The sequence below is a fragment of the Ambystoma mexicanum genome, chromosome 9, assembly GCF_040938575.1.
Source record: "Ambystoma mexicanum isolate Mex_15411 chromosome 9, UKY_AmexF1_1, whole genome shotgun sequence".
Classification (NCBI taxonomy): Eukaryota; Metazoa; Chordata; class Amphibia; order Caudata; family Ambystomatidae; genus Ambystoma; species Ambystoma mexicanum.
Genome location: NC_090931.1, coordinates 1,516,437,527 through 1,516,462,778, shown reverse-complemented (window position 1 = coordinate 1,516,462,778; position 25,252 = coordinate 1,516,437,527). Strand labels below are relative to the sequence as shown.

At 50.6% G+C, this 25,252-nt stretch overlaps 2 protein-coding genes across 2 annotated transcripts in view; one reads left to right on the top strand and one right to left on the bottom strand.

Moving 5' to 3' along the window:
* LOC138489397 (zinc finger protein 271-like) overlaps positions 1–3,992 on the top strand; it is a 71,423-nt gene extending 67,431 nt beyond the window's left edge. Inside the window, exon 2 of the mRNA XM_069617117.1 lies at positions 2,113–3,992. Within this exon, the coding sequence (XP_069473218.1) occupies positions 2,116–3,255 (1,140 nt within the window). The 5' untranslated portion in view covers positions 2,113–2,115 and the 3' untranslated portion in view covers positions 3,256–3,992. The remainder of the gene's footprint in view (positions 1–2,112) is intronic.
* The window catches only part of LOC138487552 (zinc finger protein 271-like), a 200,745-nt gene that overhangs the window by 80,960 nt on the left and 94,533 nt on the right, over positions 1–25,252 (bottom strand). The gene's annotated exons all lie outside the window — the stretch shown is intronic.

Sequence of the window (25,252 nt, the reverse complement as noted above, 5' to 3'; positions counted from 1 at the left end):
GGTCCGTTAAGAACGGTGGTGGTAAAACTGCCACCACCATTCTTTCCAGACCGGCTGATTAAGAGTCCTGCAGGCAGGAGGTGTCACTCCCGCCAGGTTTGACCTGGCGGGTTTAACACCACCCGCCTGCAGGCGGACATGGAAACACCGGCTCTGTCATAGACGGAACCAGTGTTTCCATGATCCCCATACCCATGGAGTCCTATGGGGCTCCATGGGAATGAGGACTTACACAATTCTGCCTCTGGAATTCCCGGGTCACCGGGGTCATAATGCCCTGGTAATTCCGGGAGTCACGGAGGCAAAATGGTAATACGAGTCCGGCGGTAACCTGCTGGTTTTTCTGGCTCGGTTACCGTCGGACTCGTAATGAGGCCCAGGGTTTAGTAGTGCTGTAGGTTGATGATGATTGTGAGCTGGATTGTGGGCTGGTTCCCTTGTAGTGAGTTCCATAAAAGGCCTGTTATGGTACTGGTGATTGTTCTGGAAATGGTTTAGCTATTTGGTAGCTACACTAAGGATTTGGAGGGGAGTAGCTTTATGCTTGGAGCAGTTTGATGATGTGTATCTCGAAGGACAGTTGTCTTTCATCTATAAATTGTTCAGTAACGACTGTGCCTTCTGTCTCTTCCTTTTATTATATTGTTATTAAGGGGGGGAGATGTGTTGGGTTTTACCTATTCTGGCTATGAGGCTTTTTCCTGTATGTGTGTGTGTCTGAGCTTGGAATGTTTGGTACGGAGTGTTGGCTTGTTGGAATGTGGTGATGTAGGTGCTGTGTTTGAGAAAAGTCATTATGCTTGGCACAGGAGGACCAGTGATTGTTTCTCTCCCATAGACTTATCTTATGTTTCCACCTATACTATATTACTCTTGAGTTATCTGTACAATCCAAACTTCCTTATTTAACAATCCACTACAGCTAGTGCAGCCCAGTATTCCAAGTGACATAATAGACAACCTGAGCTCCACTCTCACTGTCTACCAGATTTCACTGAAAACCCCTTCAGGTAATATTCTCTGTATTTGATTGATAGGTAGCCACAGATAAATTTATATTTTTGCAATTCATTTCAGGCTTTAAAAATACTAGAAATTAGTTCTTAGTCTCTCCTATCCCTGCACGGCAATGGACCCTGTTCTACTAGATTCATGCTCAGTATTGAACCTGTAAATAACTGCTGCACTGTCCAGCAAGCATATTTTGTCAATTTCTCTCTCCTGATTGGTGAAGTCTTCCCTGCTAGAGCCCTCAGATCCTCTAACTCCAACTCTCTGATTCTCAAATGCTTGTCCAAGCAGAGAGTGTGGGACAGGTCTCTCTCCTTGGCTGGTGCCTCTCTCTGGAACAACCTCCCTGCCCTTTTCAAACTTGAGCAGGACCTCCTTAAGTTTTGGAAACTTCTCAAAACTCAGTTTTTCTCTACTTCTTTCCCTTCCCTGCTAAGCACTCCACTACCACTGAGACTGGCAACCTGGTCCTACATGAATCTCACAGGTTACCAGGCCCTCTGCCCAGTCAACACCAGTACCCTCCCCCACCCCTCAGCACTGCCCTTGCGGGCCCCCTGACTGGTGGCTGTATATACCTTGGGATCCATCCACCCAGCAATTAGCCAGTGTACACCCACCCTGGCTACCCTTTGCACTTCACTACTGGCCTCACCGGCACTTGCCCATAACTTACTCCCTCCCCCTCCCTTCATTATCTCCTGCACTTCTCTCCACTTGCACGTCCGAATGTCACAAGGCCTAGTAGGAACATGTTTGTATACTTACTGTTCTTTTATCATTGTATTCACTCCCCTTTTTTCCCTCTCCACTTGCCTTGCGGTGCTTGGAAACACCATGTTGTTGTTTAAGCAACTACCAACTGCTAAATAAATAAATAAACAGGTTTATTTTGTTATAATAATTACGAATTGGACTGTTCTGATATTTTCAAGATCCTGTTTTTTCACTCTTAGAATCGATCGGAGGTAAGACACAAATCGTTTCACTCAAGATCCCAAGAGTGTTTGTGATTGGGGAGTAAAACGAGAATTACAGCTCTGCTGCAGGTCCATTATGATGACATAAAATAACACTTTTCACCTCTGCTTCTTTCACCAGAGAATGAGCCGCCATCAGGAGATCCATGCCAGGCAGAAGTCCTATGAGTGCACAGAATGTGGTATGCATTTCATTTGTGCATCAAAACTGAAAACACATCATAGATCCCACACAGGCGAAACACCGTTCAAGTGCTCAGAGTGTGGGAAAAGCTTCACACACAGCTCAAATTTGCACAAGCATGAGAGGCTGCATACTGGAGAGCGACCGTACCAATGCTCAGAGTGTGAGAAAAGCTTCCTTTACTCCTCCGCTTTGAAAATCCATCAAAGGTCCCATACTGGCGAAACTATTTGTAGGTGCATGGAATGTGGTAGACACTTTAATCAGTTATCATCCCTGAGGTGTCATCAGAGATCCCACACTGGAGAGAAACCATACCAATGTACAGAGTGTGAAAAAAGCTTTAGTGTCTCTTCAAGCCTGAAGATGCATCAAAGGACCCATACTGGGGTCAAACCACATCAATGCACAGAGTGCAAGAAAAGCTTTATTAAATCATCAGATCTGATCAGGCATCACAGGATTCATACAGGGGAGAAACCCTATGAATGCACAGAATGCAAGAAAAGCTTCAATCAATCCGCTGATCGGATCAGGCATCAGAGGATTCATACAGGGGTGAAACCCTATGGATGCACAGAGTGCAATGAAAGCTTCCATCAGTCCTCATCTCTGATCTTGCATCAAAGGAGTCATACAGGGGTGAAACCATATGAATGCACAGAATGCAAAAAATGCTTCATTCAGAACTCATCTCTAATTAAGCATCAAGAGATTCATACAGGGGGGAAACCCTATGAATGCACAGAGTGCAAGAAAAGCTTCCATCAGTCCTCAACTCTGATCTTGCATCAAAGGATTCACACAGGGGAGAAACCATATGAATGCACAGAGTGCAAAAAATGCTTCATTCGGAACTCATATCTAATTCAGCATCAAAGGATTCATACAGGAGAGAAGCCCTATGCATGCACAGAGTGCAAGAGAAGCTTTAGGTTCTCCTCAAGCCTGACTTGGCATCAAAGGACCAATACAGGGGAAAAGCCCCAACAATGCATGAAAAGAAAGAACAGTTTTGGTCATACTACAGATTTGAAAATCCATCGAAGAACCCATACTCAGAAGAAGCTATGTGAATAAACAGAGACTAATTCTCTGCCCTAAGCACCCATCAAACAATCCATTCTGGGGGGGGGGGGGGTAGCTGTATGGGTGCACATAGTGTGGTAAGCACGTCAATGTTGTATAAATCTTGAGACGACACCACTGATCACAAAATATGTGTTTGCCCCCAGATGGTTGTGACAGTGTTGACAAAGCTCTCTGGGCTCATTAGTGTGCATTTGTTTAGGGAGGGCCTGAAGCTCCCTGCTAATTTGTAGGGTAACGCAGAAGATTTGGAAAACACTCTGTGCTTCCTAGAAGGTAAATCAGTACCGAAGGATGGACAAATGCATTTGGGTATGTTCAAGTCTAATGCAATAGACTGTAATGACTTTATTGTGTTGTGTTTTATTGCAGAGCGTAATGTGCAGTGAGAATCTTGGGAAACTAATGGATGGACTAGTAGGGTCCACATATAAGAATTTAAACATGTATGATGCGTGAGATTATGTAGAGCTCCTGAAGAATGTCCGGCATTGATCAAGCATGATGGACAGAAACATGACAGGTTGAGCAAGAGGGCACAGAACAAAACTGTCCCTATAATCAATATCAGCATATAAATAATCTTAGCACAAACATGGTGGTGTTATTGAAATTTTCATTTGTTTGAGAAGTCACACATGTTGGCGGTTTTAAATCATTGAGTTTGAAAGTATTGTAAGTCATCTTTTAATATTTTTGTAAGAATAAATGATTTTAATATTGTAAAATGTGAGGGTATTTTCTACTAAACTGCAAAAACAGACTGTTGTCCTTCACTGAATGTCATAGTATTGATTTTGTGAGTCCAGGGCAGGTGAATGTGTTGCATCCCCTCTCAGCTATGCATTTCCCGGGGTCCCCTTGTTTTTGTGACATACAACAGTATTGAACCTTTGTAACTAAACAATGTACCTGTTGGTCCTCAGTGTAATATCCAACAAGACCTAGCTAAAATTATCCTTGCACAAAAGCTGCATGGTTGAACACAGAGGTGGGGAGGTTACTATTAATTCTATTGCAGAACATTATACCGCAGACCAGCATGCAGAGCTCAGGTTACGTTCATCCTTGCACAAAAGCTGTAGGGTTGAACACAGAGCTGGGGAATACTGCAGACCCGCATGCAGAGCTCAGGTTATGTTTATCCTTGCACAAAAGCTGCATGGCTGAACACAGAGCTGGGGAGGTTACTACTAATTCTATTGCAGCACATTATACCGCAGACCCGCATGCAGAGCTCAGGTTACGTTCATCCTTGCACAAAAGCTGCAGGGTTGAACAGAGAGCTGGAGAGGTTACTGCTAATTATATTGCAGAACATTATACCGCAGACCCGCATGCAGAGCTCAGGTTACGTTCATCCTTGCACAAAAGCTGCAGGGTTGAACAGAGAGCTGGAGAGGTTACTGCTAATTATATTGCAGAACATTATACCGCAGACCCGCATGCAGAGCTCAGGTTACGTTCGGTCTGTATGCATCGACACATCTGTAAAGCTATCTTTCATTGTCGCTCCCTCCCAACGAACCTAACTCACCCCACCTCATTCAAATCTGCAAGAGTGCTTTGAGACCACACAAATGACTGCAGTGTGTGCTGTAGATGACACGAATATAACATGAAACCCTGATTTTAGGTTCCTCCCTATCATGGAATATATTAAAACATGCCCAGAACTAGGAGATACTAACCCCGGGTATAAATAAAATAATGGGGAACAAATATACAACAAAGAAAACAAACATCAGAGGCAGCCAAAACACGGTGCAAGACCTTACACCCATGCGTAAAGACGGTAAGCGGCTCCATGAATACACTGAAATATACATCAATCTACTGAAGAACCAACAGCTGATGAGGAGGAATTAATGCATGACTGGTAACAAAAGCAAAACTGAAACCTAGATGATGTCAGGTAAATTATGGTGACTATTTGACCCCACTCAGGGGTGAAGAAAGACAAGGAACTTGTTGTTCATATTTGTTAAGGCACCAGGCCCTCGGAGGCAAGAGACTTTTCTCCAGAAAAGAGACTTAACCATCGGGAATGTGGATTTCTTCTCTCGGTTCCCCTGTGAAACAGATGCGGCTACATTGTATAGGGGAAGGGTATGTGAGAAACCTGAAGGTGTCTCACCTGCTAGTCCCCCGGGGATCTGTCATCCAGGTTGCCAGAACATGGCCATCGCTATTGGATCCAGTTCCTGGGGGTGGACCAGTGCAGAAGAACCTGGATGGGGGGTCATCTGGGAGTGGAAGTGGGACACCAGATGGTGAGACGCGGTATCCCCTTCCCTGTAACACCTTTTCCCTATCATACCAGGTAGGATACCTTGGAACTTCACCCCTCTACCCCCTTTCCTGACACAAACACTTTTACACAGACAGTTCACCCTGAGCGACAACGGACTAGCACCAAAGCCGTATACCTGACATGTCCCAATATCATGGTCAGGCAAGGTCATTACACACACCTGACTTCATCACACTTCCCCACACGGATAAAAGGCGATGCACCAAAGCACACTCTGAGTGAGGAAAAGCACATGAGGAAACAGCAGTTCCAAGATGGCAGTTCAAAACAAGGAGAAAGACAGCGAGATCCGAGAGGGTTTCAAGTGCCCTTGACCTGTAAAGACTGTTACTTTGGAGAACCTTGGAAAGTAAGAACCCTAAGACCGGGAACTAAAGCTGAACAAATTAACACTATGCATCGAAGGTATCCATGGCTCTCCTGCGTCTATAACCAAGGTGGGGGAGGAACGACTGCCACTGTGGTACTGTCCTTGGCTCCTACAACAAAGCAGCACCAGTAAAGACAGCTCAGCCAGTGAGCCAGAGAGACTGATACCAAACCAGCTTGTGTTTGAACCAAGGTTGCAAGTGCAATATTGTATGGGGAAATCCAAACAGGACAGTGTGTGAAATGCATGTGATGAGTGATGCAAATATAATTGGAAACCAAAGGAGTGAATGAACTTTGGAAAGGCCAAGTGAAATACTATATACAGAGTGCTCTGGCGCTACCTGGGTGCTGTTTCGAAGGTCTCTGTTAGGTATCCAACTGAATGGCAACTGTATTGCAAAACAGAGGTTTTGTATCCAAGTGGTCCTGCGCACATTCGAAAGTCTTCGATAAACCAAATTGAACAATAATTAGTCTGAGCCCGGCTGAGGGAGACTAATTGAATAGGAGAAGGATCTGAGCCCGACTGAGGTGGATCTGGGGTGAACCGGGAGTCACCTGAGAAAACAAATATTCTTTGAACTTTGTAACGATACTGATCTGAGCTCGGCTGAAGGGGATCCAGGGTGAAGCACCCGAGTTGAATACCTGTAAGAAGGAAAGAACTGTATATCTTAATTTTTTGTACATTAGGCCCTCTTTACTTTATTTTATTTACTTATATTTATACCGTGCACCACTGACGCAGAGGTTTAAGGGCGCCTCTGAAGCAAGAGACTTTGATGAGAAAAAGAGACTTGGCACAGAAGGCCCTGTTGCTGGAAATAGAACTGTATCCTCGTGCGAAGAAGCCAGTGTGTGCCTTACTCGAGTGAACCGACTTGCCCCACCGAAAAACGTGGGGAAAGGAGGCCAATGGGCCAAACATCCTGACATATCATTTTGTGGACACTTCTTTCTTTTTCATGAACATTACCCCACCCTATTTGTAAATTAGCGGTAAGGATTGGCAATAGGATTTTGTAGTATAGGCACTTTTCTTTTGACAAGACTCCACTACGACTGCATTATTATTATTTGATGGTCGTAGCTTGCTCCCATCTGTAGATTTAGGATTAGATGGGCGTTTATCACAACCTTGTGAAAGTTCAATAAACACCCTTGAACTGTGGTCACTTGTGTCTATCTTCCTGTTGATACCTTGCCTTTCTTACATAACAAACTTAATAGAGCACACATGCCATCCACCAACTAGCCTGAGGTGTTCCCAATAGTGTCATTAGAGCCCTATTTGTCACATAGCAGAGAACATAAATGAGGTCTCAACATAGACCACGTTGAGAAAGATTGGATTGTGGTTGAAGGCGATGAGCAGAGGGAGCACAGCAAGTCAGGAGTGGAGGAAGAAAGAGGAGGGAGAAGGAGTGAGGAGTGGAAGAGGAGGGTAAGAACTATAATATTATGAACAAAATCTTGCCGTTAGAGGAGAAAGAGCGAGGAAGGAGAAGGACGAGAACAAGAATTCCAGGTGAAGGTTGGTATTATGGGAGAGGGAGAGAAAAATGGTGACAGGAGAAGTGAGAAGGAACATCAGAGAAAGGTTTGGAGGTGGAGAAGAGAACGGAGGAGGAATAGTAGGAGGAGGAGGGAAGGCTATGTTAGAGAAGATTTCTCTTTACTGCAGCTTTCCTTCCATTTTTATGGACCCCCAAACCTTTTGCTTTCATTTTTTAATCTGACCTGTACTTTTTACAGTACAGTGAAGCCTTGAGCTTCACTACACAGTCTTATGCTCATCTGTTATGGGGAAACTGACATGTCCTTCAGGCTGTCAGTGCTGGGAAACATTGTTTCTCTCAGTCTTGCGACTTTCTTACTACGTTTAGTAACTTGTTATCAGTTGTGTCAACGTTTATCTTTGTACAGTGCATCTTACAATGCAGTACAATGGGGTACACTTTTTGTTTTGCCATAGACTAACACTCAAAGGATTCTTGGTTACACTGGGTGTGCTAAATGGACAAGCTGGTGGCAGCAGTGACTTTTTTACCATTTTGTTGGTGCTTTTTGTTTTAGCCTTACCGCATTTACCACGCTTAACGTGTTTGGCTACTAAGTTGGCTAGTGTCCAAACATGGCCATGCCACATGGTTCTTTGCTTGTCCTTTGGCCATCATGTCTTTTAGCCTTCTTCCTAGCCTGTGAGGCCAGGAAAATCCTTATATGGACTTCCTTTACCTGGGAAAGAACAAGATTTTGGTGGGCTACTGGAGGGCTATGTGTGTTTGCTGGCAGAATGTGGGCTGGGACTGTCTGGTCCCAATCCACAAACTGGTTTCAGTGTCTCTGAGTGGTATGCCTGAATGTTCCTGCCAGTGGTCCTGATTGGACCACTGCTGGGGTGTGTGTGGCTAGTCCTGCTATTGGGAGTTTTGGCTCTTACCTGGCTTTTAGGATAAGAGGAGGACCCCTGCACCCATTCTTCAGAGATCCTGGAGTAACCTGAAGGAGCCTAGATGCCTGTCCAGCTGTGAGACCCATGAACAGACCGTAGACCCGACTGAAGGAGTCCTGGCGACCAATTTCAGCTGCTGTCCTGGTGAAGCCCTGTCTTGCTCTTGATCTCCTGTGAGGGAGCTGCAACCCTTGGATGGGTGGGAACATCCATTCATGTTGTCTGCTCAGTACCTTGCGAAGAAGAGCCTTCGGAAGTGTCCTTGACCACCCTGTGGCTGACTAGCTCTGAGTTTGGGCTACCGTGCTACTGACGTCGCCGTTCCGAGTTGAGGTCTGGAACTTGGGGGGATCCTTAGCTTGTCCTACAAGACTTACCTCAGCACAATTCCAGAGTCCTAGCATCAGGGGGACCTGAGATAGGAGGGAAAGTCTGTCAAAGACAAGTGAGGCCCTATGCGTCACCATGCTGCGGTGACCATCGGCTGAAACAGCTTACCTGTGTTGAGTCCAGTCCTGAGAGGGGTCCAGCATCGTGTTTTTCTGCATTCTTCATCTGAGAGTCCTTGCACTTGCAACCCCTGCGAATCAAGGACTGAGGCTGATTGCGGGAACATCAACCTCAGACCTTGTTCCCTTGACCTGCCAAGTCCTGGGAAGAATCGCAGTATGGGGTGTAAGTAACAGTGGTTCTTACCTGCCCCTAAACTCCCTTTAAAAGTTTTCCTAACTTTTACAAAACTTTTGCTATACTTTGGCTTTGCCATTGCTTCCTTGCGCACACCTTCCGAAAGTCGGGGACACTTCTATTAGTTAGAATACAGTGGGCCTCATTACGAGTTTGGGGGTAGCCATGCCCTTAATAAGGGCATGGCTACCCCCAAACTCGGGTCCAGGTCTGGGTCCCACAAAAGGGGACTTACCGGGCCGTTCTGATCTTGGAGGAGCCAGTAATTCCCTTTCGCGGGACCTGGAGCCGGTACGTCCCCATTCCCATTTGAACCCCCATAGGGCTCAATGGGAATGGGGAGGATGGTAGCAGCGGTACCGTTCATAACGTACCGCTGCTACCATCCTGGACTGCTCGCGGGTGCCGCTCTGCATGCCTGGTCTGACCAGGCGTCCAGAGCGGCCCTTGCGAGCAGGCTCGTGATGTGGCGGTCCGGTATGAACGGTGCTGGTGCCTTACAGACACTGTTCATCCCGTGGCTGCCACGGTTGTAATGAGGCCCATTGTCCACTAACCCTTGGAACAAAACCACCATGGAGCTCTATGGACCCCAGAAAATGGGGACTTACACCACTTGTAATGAAGCAGTTAATCCGCCTGACCAAGCAGTGGTAACAGTAATGTATTTTGTTTGGGGTGTTCTGTCAGATTTACCAGCGAAATACCGGCAAACTTGTAGTGAGGCTCGTTGTATCCATATCAATAATAATTTTGGGAGAAGTTATCCAGGGCACCATCCATTGAGTACCTACGTTTAGAATTAGACCTGCTGTCCCTAAGATCACAATTGTTGAGCCGTAGAGGTGCACTGATGTTAAAGGCTATCACCGGTCCTAGCTGCCCACTACTGAGTGTGCTGGGTAAGTCCTACATACTCGGAGTTGCCTGTGGATCCTCCGAGCCATTTGTAAAGGGTTTTAAGGTACTGTGCACTGCGATTGATTGGTCCCCGACCTGAAGCGCTGCTCTGATTATCTATCTAACATTGCAAGGAGTGTTTAGCAGACGTCTAGCAATATGGGACTGGCAGTGTAACTACGCGCACCTCTCTAAATTGAAAGGTTATGAGTGTGTGGCCAGGGTGGTACATCGTTACGTGAAACCGGAATCGTACCTGTTACTTTGCCCGGACCCGGCAGTGCGTAATTTCCGTTTCCGCACTAACCAGTTACCTGTCCGGGCTATGGTAGGCGCAATGTTGACGCTCCAGAAAGAGGAAAGCTACTGTAGAATGTACAGAATTAAAACTAATTTAGAGTCTGCCAGACACATCCTTACAGAATGTCCTCGTATGGGTCCGTTATACATGGTTATGTTGGGGCAGTTGGTTCACGAGCTTCCCTCAATAAAATCTGAAGCGTTCTGGACCTTTTGCCTAAACACTGATTCCAATATGACCCACTTGGCATTATATAGGGTGTGGAGAAGGGTTGTTATATATCTCATTGACGAAAAGAAAATGTGTATTGCAGCATTAATGAATGGCACGTGGAAATGTTATGATATTTATGTATATGTTATGTCCTGAGGAAATTAATGTATTGTCTGATTTTTTTATTATGAATGGAATAGATGTTAAAACTGTCAAATTGTGTAATTGAAATTGTAATACTGGGTATTTTCAATATGTCTGATATTTGATTGAAATAATATTGATTGTAAAAGTTCTTGTTAGAACTAAATACAATAAATTAAAGTAAAATGAAAATAAATAATAATGGCTTTAATAAATTGGGTACATTTAATATTGAGGGTATTGCATGCTATAAAATGCCTCTCTTAAGAGTTACCTGTTTGAAGTTCCCACACATATCCAGTGATGGAGTGGTGGGGCAGAGGCGTGTTAAACATGGGAAATAAACCCACCCCGATGACATGTGTCAGGGGAAAGGCAGGGTCTGGACCGGGAGAGGTGGGCATGGAGTTAAACCTCTTTATTACCATCTGGCAGGACAACAAGATAGGTTGTCGAATTCCGAGGAGCTGTCAAAACTACAGGAAACTTGTGTCATGGACTCACTGGTGCTCGATGGCTGCACTGCATTCCAGATTAGTGCAGCAACGAAGGTGAGAGGGCGCTCTCTCATGGGGAGCTAGCAACCATAGTAAAATCACTTGTATTGTATGGGAATTGATAATGTGCGACAAAGACCCGAAGGCATGAAGGCAGAAACCGCCAGAGAGGAGAGGAAGCGACCCAGTTAAAACAGACACGTGTTTAGCTGCTTGCGGAAGATGGATAGGGCCTGGGTGCTCCTGACATGCAGAGGGAGAGCATTCCACAAAGTCGGAGCCAACACATAAAAGGATCTGCCTCCCGCACGAGAGCGTCAGAAGTGGGGGACAGTCAACAGAAACTGATTGGCTGAGCGAAGATCTCTCTTAGGTTGGTAGAGGGACCGCTTTGACTGAAGGAACTTAGCTCCCATGGAGTGGATAGCGCGGTGGACCGTACAGAGGACCTTGAACTTAACCTGCAGCCAATGAAGACGCTGAAGGAGGTCCAGAGAATGGGATAGTCTAGGGGCGCTAAGAGCCAGCTTAGCTGCCGCATTCTAGAGGATCTGAAGTCATTGGATCAATACCTCTGGCTGGCCCAGATAGATGCCTTTACAGTAATCCATTGCACCCATAATAGCAGCAGTGACGATTTTGCTCCTAGCCTCGTTGGACAGAAACGGGAGCACCTTCATCAGAACCCTAAGTTTCACAAAGCCACTCCGGCAAACCACAGAAATGTGCGCCTTCTGAAGGCCATTCCCATTTTATTACATCATACCACACCGAATATCCAATTTACCTCAATAAACTAAATGTTTGCCCCTTGAAACATTTTGTGTATAGGTGCATTATAAATGCTCAATAAATAAATAAATAAAGTAACAAGGGCAAGTAATTGGCAACATTTACCCCCAGATTGGCAATGATTCAGGGGAATCTGCCCTCTCTGATTTAAAACTGAATATGGAGCACCTGTTGGCGACTCCGTCGTGCAAAACAAAAACCCTTGCTATATACTTGGAGGCGATTTTAACCACAAAATGCCCCCAGCCCCTGAAAATACCCTGGATGACACTGAAGATTAGATGTTTGACATTCCTCTGCCACGCATGTTAGAGTCTCGTACATGTGCCAATGGCCTCAAGTTTTATTATTGGCTATATGAGTGGGGACTAAGATCTGATTTTGGGCGTCCTGGGAATGGCATTCCAGGTAATCACACATTTACAAGCTGACCAAGTGGGAGGCTTCAAGCAGGAAAGGAGCCTAGGTGGGAAGTGAACAGTTTTTTCTGGTGGCACAACCACTAACACTCTGTGATGGGCCAGGGAGCCTGGTACCTGATGCCGAAACCAGAAACAAGCAAGGAGTCGAAAGCCACAAGCTTCACACGGCGAGTTTCAGTTCAAGCGGGACAATCGCGAACGGGGAGGCAAATGCTCATGTTGCTTGAACTGCCAAAACCATTCCTGGTACGAAACTCTGGGAAACCGAAACGAGCATAAGACCACAGTAATCTGGAATGAGAGTGTTACTAATATCGCCTATACTGGCTGCAGAAGTCACTGTGATGGTGAAAGTCTGAAAGTGCAGAACAGGCATTCAGCTGCATATAAAAAGTGTGAAAGAACTACGAACTGTGACGTTCCTTCAGATGGCATTACTTCTCCCCAGGTGGGAGCCCCTTTCCATGATGCTAGGGTGGTGCGGCTGCTAACAAATACTCCCCCTTGGGATAGTAACATGCAGGAGGACCTCCCCTCCTTGGGACAAGGATCTAAGTCTGGGGAAAGGCCTTGTAATACCAGAACGCATCACCCAAGTCTTCTGCAACTGTTGAAAACAGAGACTATGGGCCTCATTACGAGGTTGGCGGTAACCAGCCGGTGGTGCCGCCAACCATATAACACTGATTCTGCTGCCTGATATCCTGGTGCCACCGGGATATCACAAGTGGCGGCGGAACGGTAAATCCCCATTCCCATGGAGTCTCACATGACTCCATGGGAATGAGAACACTGAAGCACCAGCACTGTTATTAATGATGCCAGTAGGGGCCTGATTTACCAGCAGGTCAGGCCTGCCAGGGATCCATGGCCCCAACCAGCATTCTCGAAGTATGGCAATTTGGAAAGGATGCCAGTATGTTGCTACCGGCACCCTTATTTCCGGACTGCCGCAATTGTAATGAGGTCCTATGTGTTATTGTAACAATCCGGACAGTTCCCCTTTAACAAATACTGTGACGATGAAGAAGAACTCCAGAATATGACTAGAATAAACGCAGAGTCATCAACCAGCTGTCAACAGTTATGCTGACACTGCACTGGGGAGGACCTGGCTATTTAAACTAAACAGATAGAAAGGACCAGTAGAGCAAGACCTGGAGCGAGAGCAGTATCTGAAAGGAACGGTCGGCAAGCAGAGATGCAACAAGAAGTCCATGAGGTTGTAACTGGGCTTCGTGAACCTGCAGAGACTCTCGGTGAGCTAGAGTGGCAGCACTACAGTGGGATCCATGGAAAGCATCCAATCTGTTGTTTAGAGGCCAGCAAGCGTGATGTAATGAGATGGACGAGCAGTGGCGTACCTGTGATGGGTGTTCCATGTGGTCCGACAACTGCGCTGAGACTGACAAGCAAAGGAGACGCAGACAAAGATTTTGTGGTTACGTGACCTGTAGTGGGTGGACGGTCAAGGCCCGAAACGTATGCCAGAGCCAGCAACTGCATTGGGCAGCCAAGCCAAGTGGGCCCAATACAGTGGAAGCAGGAGGACGGGAATTGTTGGAGTACGGTCCCAAGTGGAACTGTTGACGCGTTCCCCAAGAAGCAGGTATAGGGAAGTGTTGAATGACCCAGAGGGGCCAGGGAATCAGTAAGAGAATGTCAGCGAGAAGTGAAGAAGTAGTGAATCACTTTGTATCAGAACTGCCAGGACAAGTCCACAAACATGTGGAGTTGCAGAAAACAGGAATGCTCTGGGAGCCTGTCCCTCATCCCAGAAGGGGCGGGTTATAGAAAAGCAAGAAAGAGCAACACACCTGGAGGGAGTTAAGTGAATTAATGAAGCAGTTAACGTGAATATAACTTCAAGGAAACCATTTAAGGAAACAGCTGGCCAGATAGGAGAAGGGAGTCATTTTCCTCAGTGGTAGAAGTCTCTGGAAGTGGGAATAGACATTTCAGTGTTGGTTTTCACAATAAAAGTCTATAACAACCATAATGCCTCTGTCTGGTCAGAGTCCTCATTCTATGCCGCCACAGAACACTCTCTGAAGGCTCCGGAAGCCGTGCTCAGTATCAAAAAGTACAAGATTTATACGGACACAAGTCTTGTGGACCAGGGAGTCAAAGGAGTATGTGTAATTTATGTCCAGGCTGGGAAAGCCAACACATGTATCAAAGTGCTTTATTTGAGGAGTAACAGATCTATCACAGATCAAGAGGACTTCGGGGAGTCCGAGTGCTGCAAGAAGTGGTAGAAAGAGAATACATGTAAAAGTAATCCTGGAGGGATTTTTACTACCGGTAAAGGCTAAATTGATCCCAGAGGAATTTAGCCAGTGGTAAACAACGAGTGAGATAAAGCAAGAGGAATTGTTGTTTGTTCTACATAGAGGGGGAAAACAAGAATTGTATAAAAGACACTTATATTTTAATCGACAAACTGTACACAAGGATTGGCTATCGAATCGGGATATCCTAACAGAACTCAGAGATTGAGATAAGTGCTCCAACAGCCGGGCCAGGCAGAAGCACATGCCAAGGTTGTTCTACAAGCCCCTTTTCTTTTTGGATAGGTTTTTCAAAAGTGGTAGGGCCAGTTAGGAACGTAGGAATTTGGACTCCTGACTCTTTATTTTGGACTACAGTGAGCACCCTTAGCTTGTGTTTTAGAAGGCAGGGCATTTTCCTCATAGTCACTAGACATAGTGACAGGGCCAGTTAAGCATTTTCTTTTTATATTATAATAAACACGTATATAACATGACCCACTGTTGTCCGAGTCCTCCTTCTAGTTCACCACATAGCCTATTCGGAAGTTTTAAATGCCCTAAGGAAGCAAGCATAAGGAAGAGCGCAGGCCTGGACGGTATCCTTTCTGACCTAATTTGGTCGTTTGAATCCTTCTGGGGTCCGGTCCTATTTCATTTAATAGCATATTCGAACTGCAATCTTTTCCAAGATCTTGGAGGCAAGCCATCATTGTGCCCATATACAAAAAGGGGATTAGGCACCTGCCAACAGCATATTTATTCTACTCCCTCTTGGACTCCCAGCTAAAGATTTTTGGAAGGGTTGTCTTGTCATGTCTAGCACATTCTCGTTGACAGCCAGCTGGATTTCGGGGCCGCAGCCTTCACCGGCGGTAACGAGCGGAAAAGTCCTTACATGAACTCCTTAACCAGGCGATGTGACCACAGCGACGATCGCCCTGGAGTTCTGGTGTAGCGTGAGATGGCAGCCAGATGGATCTTGATAGAGGAGTGCGCCAGCCCTACCTTGGCCAGTGACAGCAAGTACTGTAGCACTTGAGGGGCTGTAATCCGTAGAGGGTTTATCTTCTGTGCACTGCACCAGACGGTGAACCTCTTCCATTTATGTCCATAGCCCTTAAGAGTCGAAGAAGCCCTGGCCTTGGCAAGTACCTCCTTGCAGTCCGCCGGGATCTCATATCCTCCAAACTCTAGCGCTGCAGGAGCCAGGCCTGCAGGTTCAGCGACCCCGCGTCGTGGTGCAGAATCGCATCTCCTTCCCTGGCGAGAAGATCTGTGTTTGCTGGAAGCTTGACTGGAGGGGGATGCTGACATGTCCAGACGGTCTGGGTACCATATCTGCCTTGGCCATACCGGTGCGATGAGGATCATCCTGCATCGGGACTGTCTGAGTTGACTGATGAGTCGCAGGAGCAACGGCAATGGTGGGAACGCATAGAGAAACAGGCCGTCCCAGGGGAATGAGAACGCATCCCCCATGCTCCCCGCCTGGGGAAACCTGCTAGCAAACCTCCAGCACTTGGTGTTCATCGCTGTCGCAAACAGATCAATTTGGGGATTGCCCCATCGTCGAAACAGTAGATCCACATGATCCTGCCGAAGTTCCCACTTGTGGCAAGAGCGCAGCTCCCTGCTGAGTGAGTCGGTGACAGTGTTCTTCACTCCTGCCAGATGAAAGGGCACCAGGAACATCCTCTGGGTGACGGCCCAGTGCCATAGGTCCTGCGCTTCCTTGGAGAGAGCTGGGGATCTGGTGCCCCCTGCTTCCGAATGTAGAACATCATGGTGGTGTTGGTGAAGACCCGCACCACCTTGCTCTTGAGGGATGGATGGAAGGACTTGAGGGTCCAAAACACAGCTCGGAGCTCCAGGACGTTGCTGTGCAACGACCTCTCCTCTGGGAGCCACAGGCCTCTTGCGTGGAGCTTTCCTGTGTGTGCGCCCCATTCCTCCAGGGAGGCGTCCGTCGTCACCGTCTCTTGATGCGCTGGGGTTTGTAAGTCTGTGCCCGCCACGAGATGCGCGTGGACACCCCACCACCGAATCGCTCGACAGAATCTCTCGTTGAGGGTGATATTTTCCTCGAAGCTTCCCGCCGCTTGCATCCAGCGGTCTTCGAGGAACTCCTGCAGTGGCCACATCCACAGCCTCACAGCCGAACGAGGTAGATGCATGACGACATCATGCCGAGTAGGGACTTGATGGACCTCACCGTGGCAACTTCCATGGTCAACAGCCATTGTACCTTGCCCAGGATGGCCTTTATCCTTTCCTCCGACGGTGCGGCAAGGCACGCCACCGTGTTGAGTCTGGCTCCCAGGAACTGAGCATCCAGAGATGGCTCCAAGCAGGACTTCACATAGTTTATCGAGAACCCCAGTTCCGTGAGCAGGCGGAAGGTCCTCGCTGTGTGCTCGACGGCAAGTTCCCTTTACTTCGCTCGGATGAGCCAATTTTCCAGATAGGGGTAGACGTGGATCCCCTACAGGCGCAGCCGCACCAGCACAGGCGCCAGACACTTGGTGAAGACCCTTGGGGCCGACTTCAGACCAAAGGGGAGGGCTTTGAATTGGTAGTGCCGACCTTGGACCATGAAGCGCAGAAACATCTGATGCCCCTTGTGTATGGGGATGTGGAAGTAGGCATCCTCCAAGTCCAACGATGACAGGAAGTCTCCCTCCTCAAGCTGTCCCAGTACGTGCTGAAGGGTGACCATCCAGAACTTCTGGGATTTTATGTATTTGTTGAGGCGGCGGAGATCTAAAATGGACCGCCAACCGCTGGTCTTCTTTCGGACGACAAAGTCCTGAGAGTACACTCCAGAGCCCCGGAGCCTCTTGGGGACGAGATCTATTGCGCCCTTTCTCAGCATTGCCCGTACCTCTAGAAGTAGTTGTGGAATGTGATTTTCTTTCCTGGCCACAGGTGGAAAACGGGGACACTTCCTTTGGAACTCCAGGGTGTGTCCGTGGGCCAGCGCATATAGCACCCAGCGGTCAGTGGAGATGGACTTCCACATGCCACGAAATTCGCCAGCCAGCCTCCCACCGGGGTGCTCGAGTGGGGGCCCGACGCCATGGCCGGTTCAGTCCTGCTTCCCTGAGGCTTTACCACCTTGGGCCCCTTGGCGACGACGACAATGTCCTCCGGCCTTGCAGCGGCCTCTGTTGGCTTCCTGGGACGAAGAACGGGCCGCTTGACGGTATGAAGAAGAGCTGCCACTGAATCCTTTGGAGGCACCCTGAGACTTGCCTCCGGCGGAGCGAATGGAAGGCCGTCATTGCTGGAGTGTTCCTAAGGTAAGGGCTGTCTCAGTGTCTGCCTTGATGGCCTGCAGTGACTTGTCCACTGTCTTCCCAAGCAAGTTGTCCCCGTCGAAGGGCATGTCCAGTACCCACGTCTGTACGTTCTGAAGGAAGTCGGTGGACCTGAGCCAACCACGCCGGCAAAGGCAAACGCTGTTGCCCATCTGGCGAAGGCCGGTGTCAGTGATGTCCGTGGCCACCGTGATGGCATGGTCAGAAGCCACCTCGCCTTCTTGTAAGATTTGAAGGGCCTCCGCCCTCTTGTCATCAGGGAGGAAGTCCAGGAGGGGAGCGATTTTTAAACCACAGCTCCGTCGTATTGGACCACGATAACGAGACCGTTGGCCGCCTTAATGGTTGTTGCCGCCGACGAGATGACCCGACGTCCCATGGCATCCAGCTTCTTCCCCTCTCCATCCGGTGGAGAAGTAGAAGTCAATGTCGTCACCCCTGCCGATTTCTTCCTGGCCGCCGTGGTGACCACTGAGTCCGGGGACGGCTGCGCTCTAAGGCACAACGGTGCAGAGTCTGCAACCGGTATTTCTTTTCGTACCGGTCTCTCTTCGCCGGGGCCGAGGATGGGTTCTTTTGGAGGGACAGCCCCTCGTCCCAGATGTAGTCCATCAGCGGGACCGAGAGAACGGTCTTCCTCTTGGCCTCTCGTCGCTGACAAAGGAACCCCTCCTTCTTCTGCTCTTCAGGTGCAGCCGAAAAAGCTCTGAAGCCTTAGCGATCATGGCATGAAACAAGCCAATTTCGTCGGGAGGAGAAGCCCAGCGTGGGTCTGTTCCCGCCGTCCCCATCTCATCCCTCGGAGGAGGTGATGGAGGTGAAGGATGGCAGGGAGGGGGTGGATGGGTCTGCCTCCACTTGGATGGAGGCTCCTCTGAGGGTCCAGGCGCCGCTGGATCTCCCGCCGGAGGCAAGGGCAGCCTTGTCCTTATTTCAGAGCACAGGTTGTGCAGGACCAGTAAGAAGTCCTCCGATATATCCGTTGGTGGTGGCAGCGGTTGCGACGGGAGCGTTGGCAGCAGCGTGGTGTCCTGCAGTTCCTCGTCGTTCTGCCGGTCCTCGTCGGTTCCCTCGTCCCTTACCACATCCACCTCGTCGGGTTACTTCCCGTAGGACTTGACCTTGACGAATCTCTTGTCAAGGGCACCAATGATGCCCGCAAGCTCGTCCTCGGACGATATATCTGAGTCCGGTAGGGCTAACATGCCCCCCCTTCTTCTCGGCCAGGAGTTTCACGGGGGTCTTTTTGATGGGCAGGAAAGACGATTCCCTCCTCGTAGACAGGGAAACTCTCAGCTTGGGGGTCGTCTCCACTGACGCATCTGTGTTCTTCGCCAGGGATGCTACCACTCCCTCAATCGAAGCCTTAGCCTGGTGAATTTGGGCCTTCATGACCTTAGGCGCGTCTGAGGCCTTCACCGTAGGGGGAGGGTCAACGCCTCGCTCCCCCTTGGCTTTCTCTGTCAGAGTCGCCTGGGCCTTCTCCCGAAGCTTACCGGGTTCTCCAATTTCCTTTTAGTCGAGCCGGAGCATTGGCTCATGGTTGACGGCGCCGACGATGCTGCGCCCAGCCTGGCAGCCGCGGAGCCCGTACTAACGGCGCTCCCGGTGTCCGCGGACTCGCTGTGCTTTGCCTTTTGTTGGGCCCCCGTTGCCGGAGCGCCCTCAAAGGTCTTAGAAGACCGCTCAGATTTCTTGGGAGAAGTACATTGCCCACACTCACCTGCCGCCGGGTTCTTCGCCTCCAGCCAGTCAGCGAGACGCTTGTGACGGTCCTTCGTGGTACGGACGGACATGTCCTTGCAGAACGCACAGGCCTCCTCCACGTGCGACTTGTCCGAGTGCAGGCAGTAGAGGCACCGGGAGTGCCATCCTCCTTGAAGACGTTCTGTAGTCCACATCCTGGGCAGATCCTAAACAGCTTGGATCCAACGGGCGTCGAGTCTCTTTTGTCTTCGGCCATGTCCACGCGGGGTAGGCCTCAAAGGTCTTCCTTAATCCTCCAAGAAGTGAAATTCAATGAAAATGTGCCCTTGAGAGGCGTAGAGATTTCCGAAACGGGTCCCCGTTAATCGATGAATCAGTGGAGCTTGAGTCTCGATTTGACCAAAAAAATAACAGTAAACTCTTTGAAAAAACTCAATATGCAATACAAGCTCGAGAGCTAAACACGAGGACTCCCAACACTTGAACATGCAGTAAAAATCTGAAGATGGCTGCCTGAGGAAGAGCTTAGTTAGAGGGCAGTCATTGGCTGGGGGCAGTATGACCCAGAGACCAGTAATTGGTTATTAGGAGAAAGACAGTTCAGAAACGAAACTGAAACTGATTTTTTCTTTACCGAGGATTCCCAGCCTGACGACGGGGAATATTCATGAGCATGTGAATCAATGCCAGACCATATGCTGGAGAAATGGAGTAAGCTGTTCTGGTCAGTTGTTTTTTAGAACAACTCAGTCTTTAAGGTGGTGCCTGTTCTGTATATGTGCAGATCAAGGAAATCGACTGAGTCAAAAATCCCACTGGATAGTGTCTATTGCACATGTTCAACCACTGATGAAATAGGCCTAAGTCAGTGGAGGCACCACTCCAGATCAAAAGTACATTGTCGATATAGTGACACCATATCAATATATTATCCTTGAAGGGGTTGGTGCTGGAGTAGACGTGATCAAGTTCGTATTGGACCATGTACAAGTTGGCCACGTCTGGTGCAAAGGTGGCCCCCATACTGACGCATATTTTCAGACATAGCTAATCTAACATATTCCAAGATGAAGGGCATAGGTACTGTTAGATTGTCTTGTCTGGAGTCTAGAAGGGTTTTTAGTGCCTACCGGGCATCTTGTTGCGGGATCAGTGATATGAAGGACTCGACATGAAGGTTAGTTAGAATGCAGTCTTTTGGTAGATTGATATTGCTCAAGATATTTACAGGGTAATTCATAGAATTTCGCAGAAAAGTGTCGCAAGCGGCTGGCACAGAGTGTCCGCGTGCGATTGACTGCGCCAGGCACGTGCGCTAAAACCGATTTCTGCGCACAGCGTATTCATGGATTTCAGGCTCCCAAACCAGCCGTGGCGCAGAGTATCGCAGCGACCCTGCAGCAGCGCCAGTAACGCCCCCAAGAACGCCCTCGCGCAAGGAAAAGCCATCAAAATCGCTAAATCATCGCAAAGGGCAGCGCTAACCCTGGACCAGTCCACAGGGCTGCCAAACAAGGAACGCAAAGCGGGTAACGTGCATATCAGGGGTACGCGTGAAGTTTTACACGCGATTAGCCAGGGCACGTGTATCACAGGGGTACGCAGGAATTATCACACGCGATTTGGCTGGGTACGTATATTACAGGGGTGCGCGGGAATTATCACACGCGATTTGGCTGGGTACGTGTATTCCAGGGGTGCGCAGGAATTATCACACGCGATTTGGCTGGGTACGTGTATTCCAGGGGTGCGCGGGAATTATCACACGCGATTTGGCTGGGTAGGTGTATTACAGGGGTACACGGGAAGTTCTACACGCGATTCGGCTGGGTACGTGTATTACAGGGGTGCGCGGGAATTCTCACATGCGATTTGGCCAGGTACGTGTATTACAGGGGTGCGTGGGAATTATCACACGCGATTTGGCTTGGTACGTGTATTACAGGGGTGCGTGGGAAGTTGTACACGCGATTGGCCAGGGTACGTGTATTACAGGGGTATGTGGGAATTATCACACGCGATTTGGCTGGGTACGTGTATTACAGGGGTACACGGGAAGTTCTACACGCGATTCGGCTGGGTACGTGTATTACAGGGGTGCGCGGGAATTCTCACATGCGATTTGGCCAGGTACGTGTATTACAGGGGTGCGTGGGAATTATCACACGCGATTTGGCTTGGTACGTGTATTACAGGGGTGCGTGGGAAGTTCTACACGCGATTGGCCAGGGTACGTGTATTACAGGGGTATGTGGGAATGATCACACGCGATTTGGCTGGGTACGTGTATTACAGGGGTACACGGGAAGTTCTACACGCGATTCGGCTGGGTACGTGTATTACAGGGGTGCGCGGGAATTCTCACATGCGATTTGGCCAGGTACGTGTATTACAGGGGTGTGCGGGAATTATCACACGCAATTAGGCTGGGTGGGTCCTCACAGGTGTTCCCTGTACACCCTCCACAGCCCCTGCAGGCAGCCCACAAAACAGGGGACTACCCTGCACACCTGCTCATGTCCCCCTGCACCCCCACCCCCCAGCCACCAGGGTCACCCTCCACCAGGCCCCCACTCATGTCACCCACCACCCCCACCCCCCAGCCACCAGGGTCACCCTCCACCAGGCCCCCACTCATGTCTCCCACCACCCCCACCCCCCAGCAGTGCAGGGGCAGCCTCCACCAGGCCCCCACTCATGTCACCCACCACCCCCACCCCCCAGCCACCAGGGTCACCCTCCACCAGGCCCCCACTCATGTCACCCACCACCCCCACCCCCCAGCCACCAGGGGCAGCCTCCACCAGGCCCCCACTCATGTCTCCCACCACCCCCACCCCCCAGCAGTGCAGGGGCACCCTCCACCAGGCCCCCACTCATGTCTACCACCACCCCCACCCCCCCGCCACCAGGGGCACCCTCCACCAGGCCCCCACTCATGTCTCCCACCACCCCCACCCCCCAGCCACCAGGGTCACCCTCCACCAGGCCCCCACTCATGTCTCCCACCACCCCCACACCCCAGCAGTGCAGGGTCACCCTCCACCAGGCCCCCACTCATGTCTCCCACCACCCCCACCCCCCAGCAGTGCAGGGGCAGCCTCCACCAGGCCCCCACTCATGTCACCCACCACCCCCACCCCCCAGCCACCAGGGTCACCCTCCACCAGGCCCCCACTCATGTCTCCCACCACCCCCACCCCCCAGCAGTGCAGGGGCAGCCTCCACCAGGCCCCCACTCATGTCTCCCACCACCCCCACCCCCCAGCCACCAGGGTCACCCTCCACCAGGCCCCCACTCATGTCACCCACCACCCCCACCCCCCAGCCACCAGGGTCACCCTCCACCAGGCCCCCACTCATGTCTCCCACCACCCCCACCCCCCAGCAGTGCAGGGGCAGCCTCCACCAGGCCCCCACTCATGTCACCCACCACCCCCACCCCCGAGCCACCAGGGTCACCCTCCACCAGGCCCCCACTCATGTCACCCACCACCCCCACCCCCCAGCCACCAGGGTCACCCTCCACCAGGCCCCCACTCATGTCTCCCACCACCCCCACCACCCAGCAGTGCAGGGTCACCCTCCACCAGGCCCCCACTCATGTCACCCACCACCCCCACCCCCCAGCCACCAGGGTCACCCTCCACCAGGCCCCCACTCATGTCACCCACCACCCCCACCCCCCAGCCACCAGGGTCACCCTCCACCAGGCCCCCACTCATGTCTCCCACCACCCCCACCCCCCAGCAGTGCAGGGGCAGCCTCCACCAGGCCCCCACTCATGTCACCCACCACCCCCACCCCCCAGCCACCAGGGTCACCCTCCACCAGGCCCCCACTCATGTCACCCACCACCCCCACCCCCCAGCCACCAGGGTCACCCTCCACCAGGCCCCCACTCATGTCTCCCACCACCCCCACCCCCCAGCAGTGCAGGGTCACCCTCCACCAGGCCCCCACTCATGTCACCCACCACCCCCACCCCCCAGCCACCAGGGTCACCCTCCACCAGGCCCCCACTCATGTCACCCACCACCCCCACCCCCCAGCCACCAGGGTCACCCTCCACCAGGCCCCCACTCATGTCTCCCACCACCCCCACCCCCCAGCAGTGCAGGGGCAGCCTCCACCAGGCCCCCACTCATGTCACCCACCACCCCCACCCCCCAGCCACCAGGGTCACCCTCCACCAGGCCCCCACTCATGTCACCCACCACCCCCACCCCCCAGCCACCAGGGTCACCCTCCACCAGGCCCCCACTCATGTCTCCCACCACCCCACCCCCCAGCCACCAGGGTCACCCTCCACCAGGCCCCCACTCATGTCTCCCACCACCCCCACCCCCCAGCAGTGCAGGGGCAGCCTCCACCAGGCCCCCACTCATGTCTCCCACCACCCCCACCCCCCAGCCACCAGGGTCACCCTCCACCAGGCCCCCTCTCATGTCACCCACCACCCCCACCCCCCAGCCACCAGGGTCACCCTCCACCAGGCCCCCACTCATGTCTCCCACCACCCCCACCCCCCAGCCACCAGGGTCACCCTCCACCAGGCCCCCACTCATGTCACCCACCACCCCCACCCCCCAGCCACCAGGGGCACCCTCCACCAGGCCCCCACTCATGTCTCCCACCACCCCCACCCCCCTGCCACCATGTGCAGCCCCCACCAGGTCCTCACAATGTGCGTAATGGTCAGCCTCCACAGCCAAAAAGCCCTACCAAGTAACCCATTCACCCACATGGAAATGGAAATCACATGTTACACCCCCAATGTTCATGAAGCAAATGAACCCATGTCCGTCACACACATATTTTCCAATTGAATGGGAAAACACACAACATGACATGCATGAAACCAATGAGATGAAACCACACAGTGAACAATGTAAAAAAAAATGTATTAGAAAAAAATACGAATGCTAAAGAAAGAAAACTAACTACAATGTAAATGTGAAAAAAGAAGCTGCATGTCCGCATAAAAACACAAAACTAGAAAATCTAATCCAAAAAATTTTGTCCAAAGTCAAATGTCAAAACTCTCCGTGCAACAAAGAACTATGTACAAAAATAACAAGGGTCCATCATCACAACAGAACTAAGGAAACCTCCTAAAAAACCTACCTAAATATCAACTATATACAAAAAGTGGAGCAGTGTCCGTCGACTCCAAATCATAAGAAAAAACAAAGGAAACCTAAAACTAAAGAACTATATACAAAGGCGGCGGGCAAGTCCAGCGGCTCACTCTGTGGTGTTCCGGGCCAGGGCATCATCGAACTCCTGTTCGATGTCCCGGAGGCGGTCCAGTTCCATGGCCCCGAGGGTCCGCAGGGACGACGCCGTGTCCTCCTCCAACCCCCTGCGGATAGCCTCGAGGCACTCGGCCCGCCTCAGGGCCCTCCGCATGGAGTTCTCCGCCCTGACCATTGTGAGCCGCGCCTCTTCCGCCCGCCGCCGCTCCGCACCTATGGCGTGGCCCAACCGCTGCCACACGGAAGACACTCTCTGTCCTGGGTCCTCCTGCCCTCCGGCCGATGCCTGCCCCTCCGATGTCGAAGGCCCCGAGCCTTCATGGCTCCCACCATCTT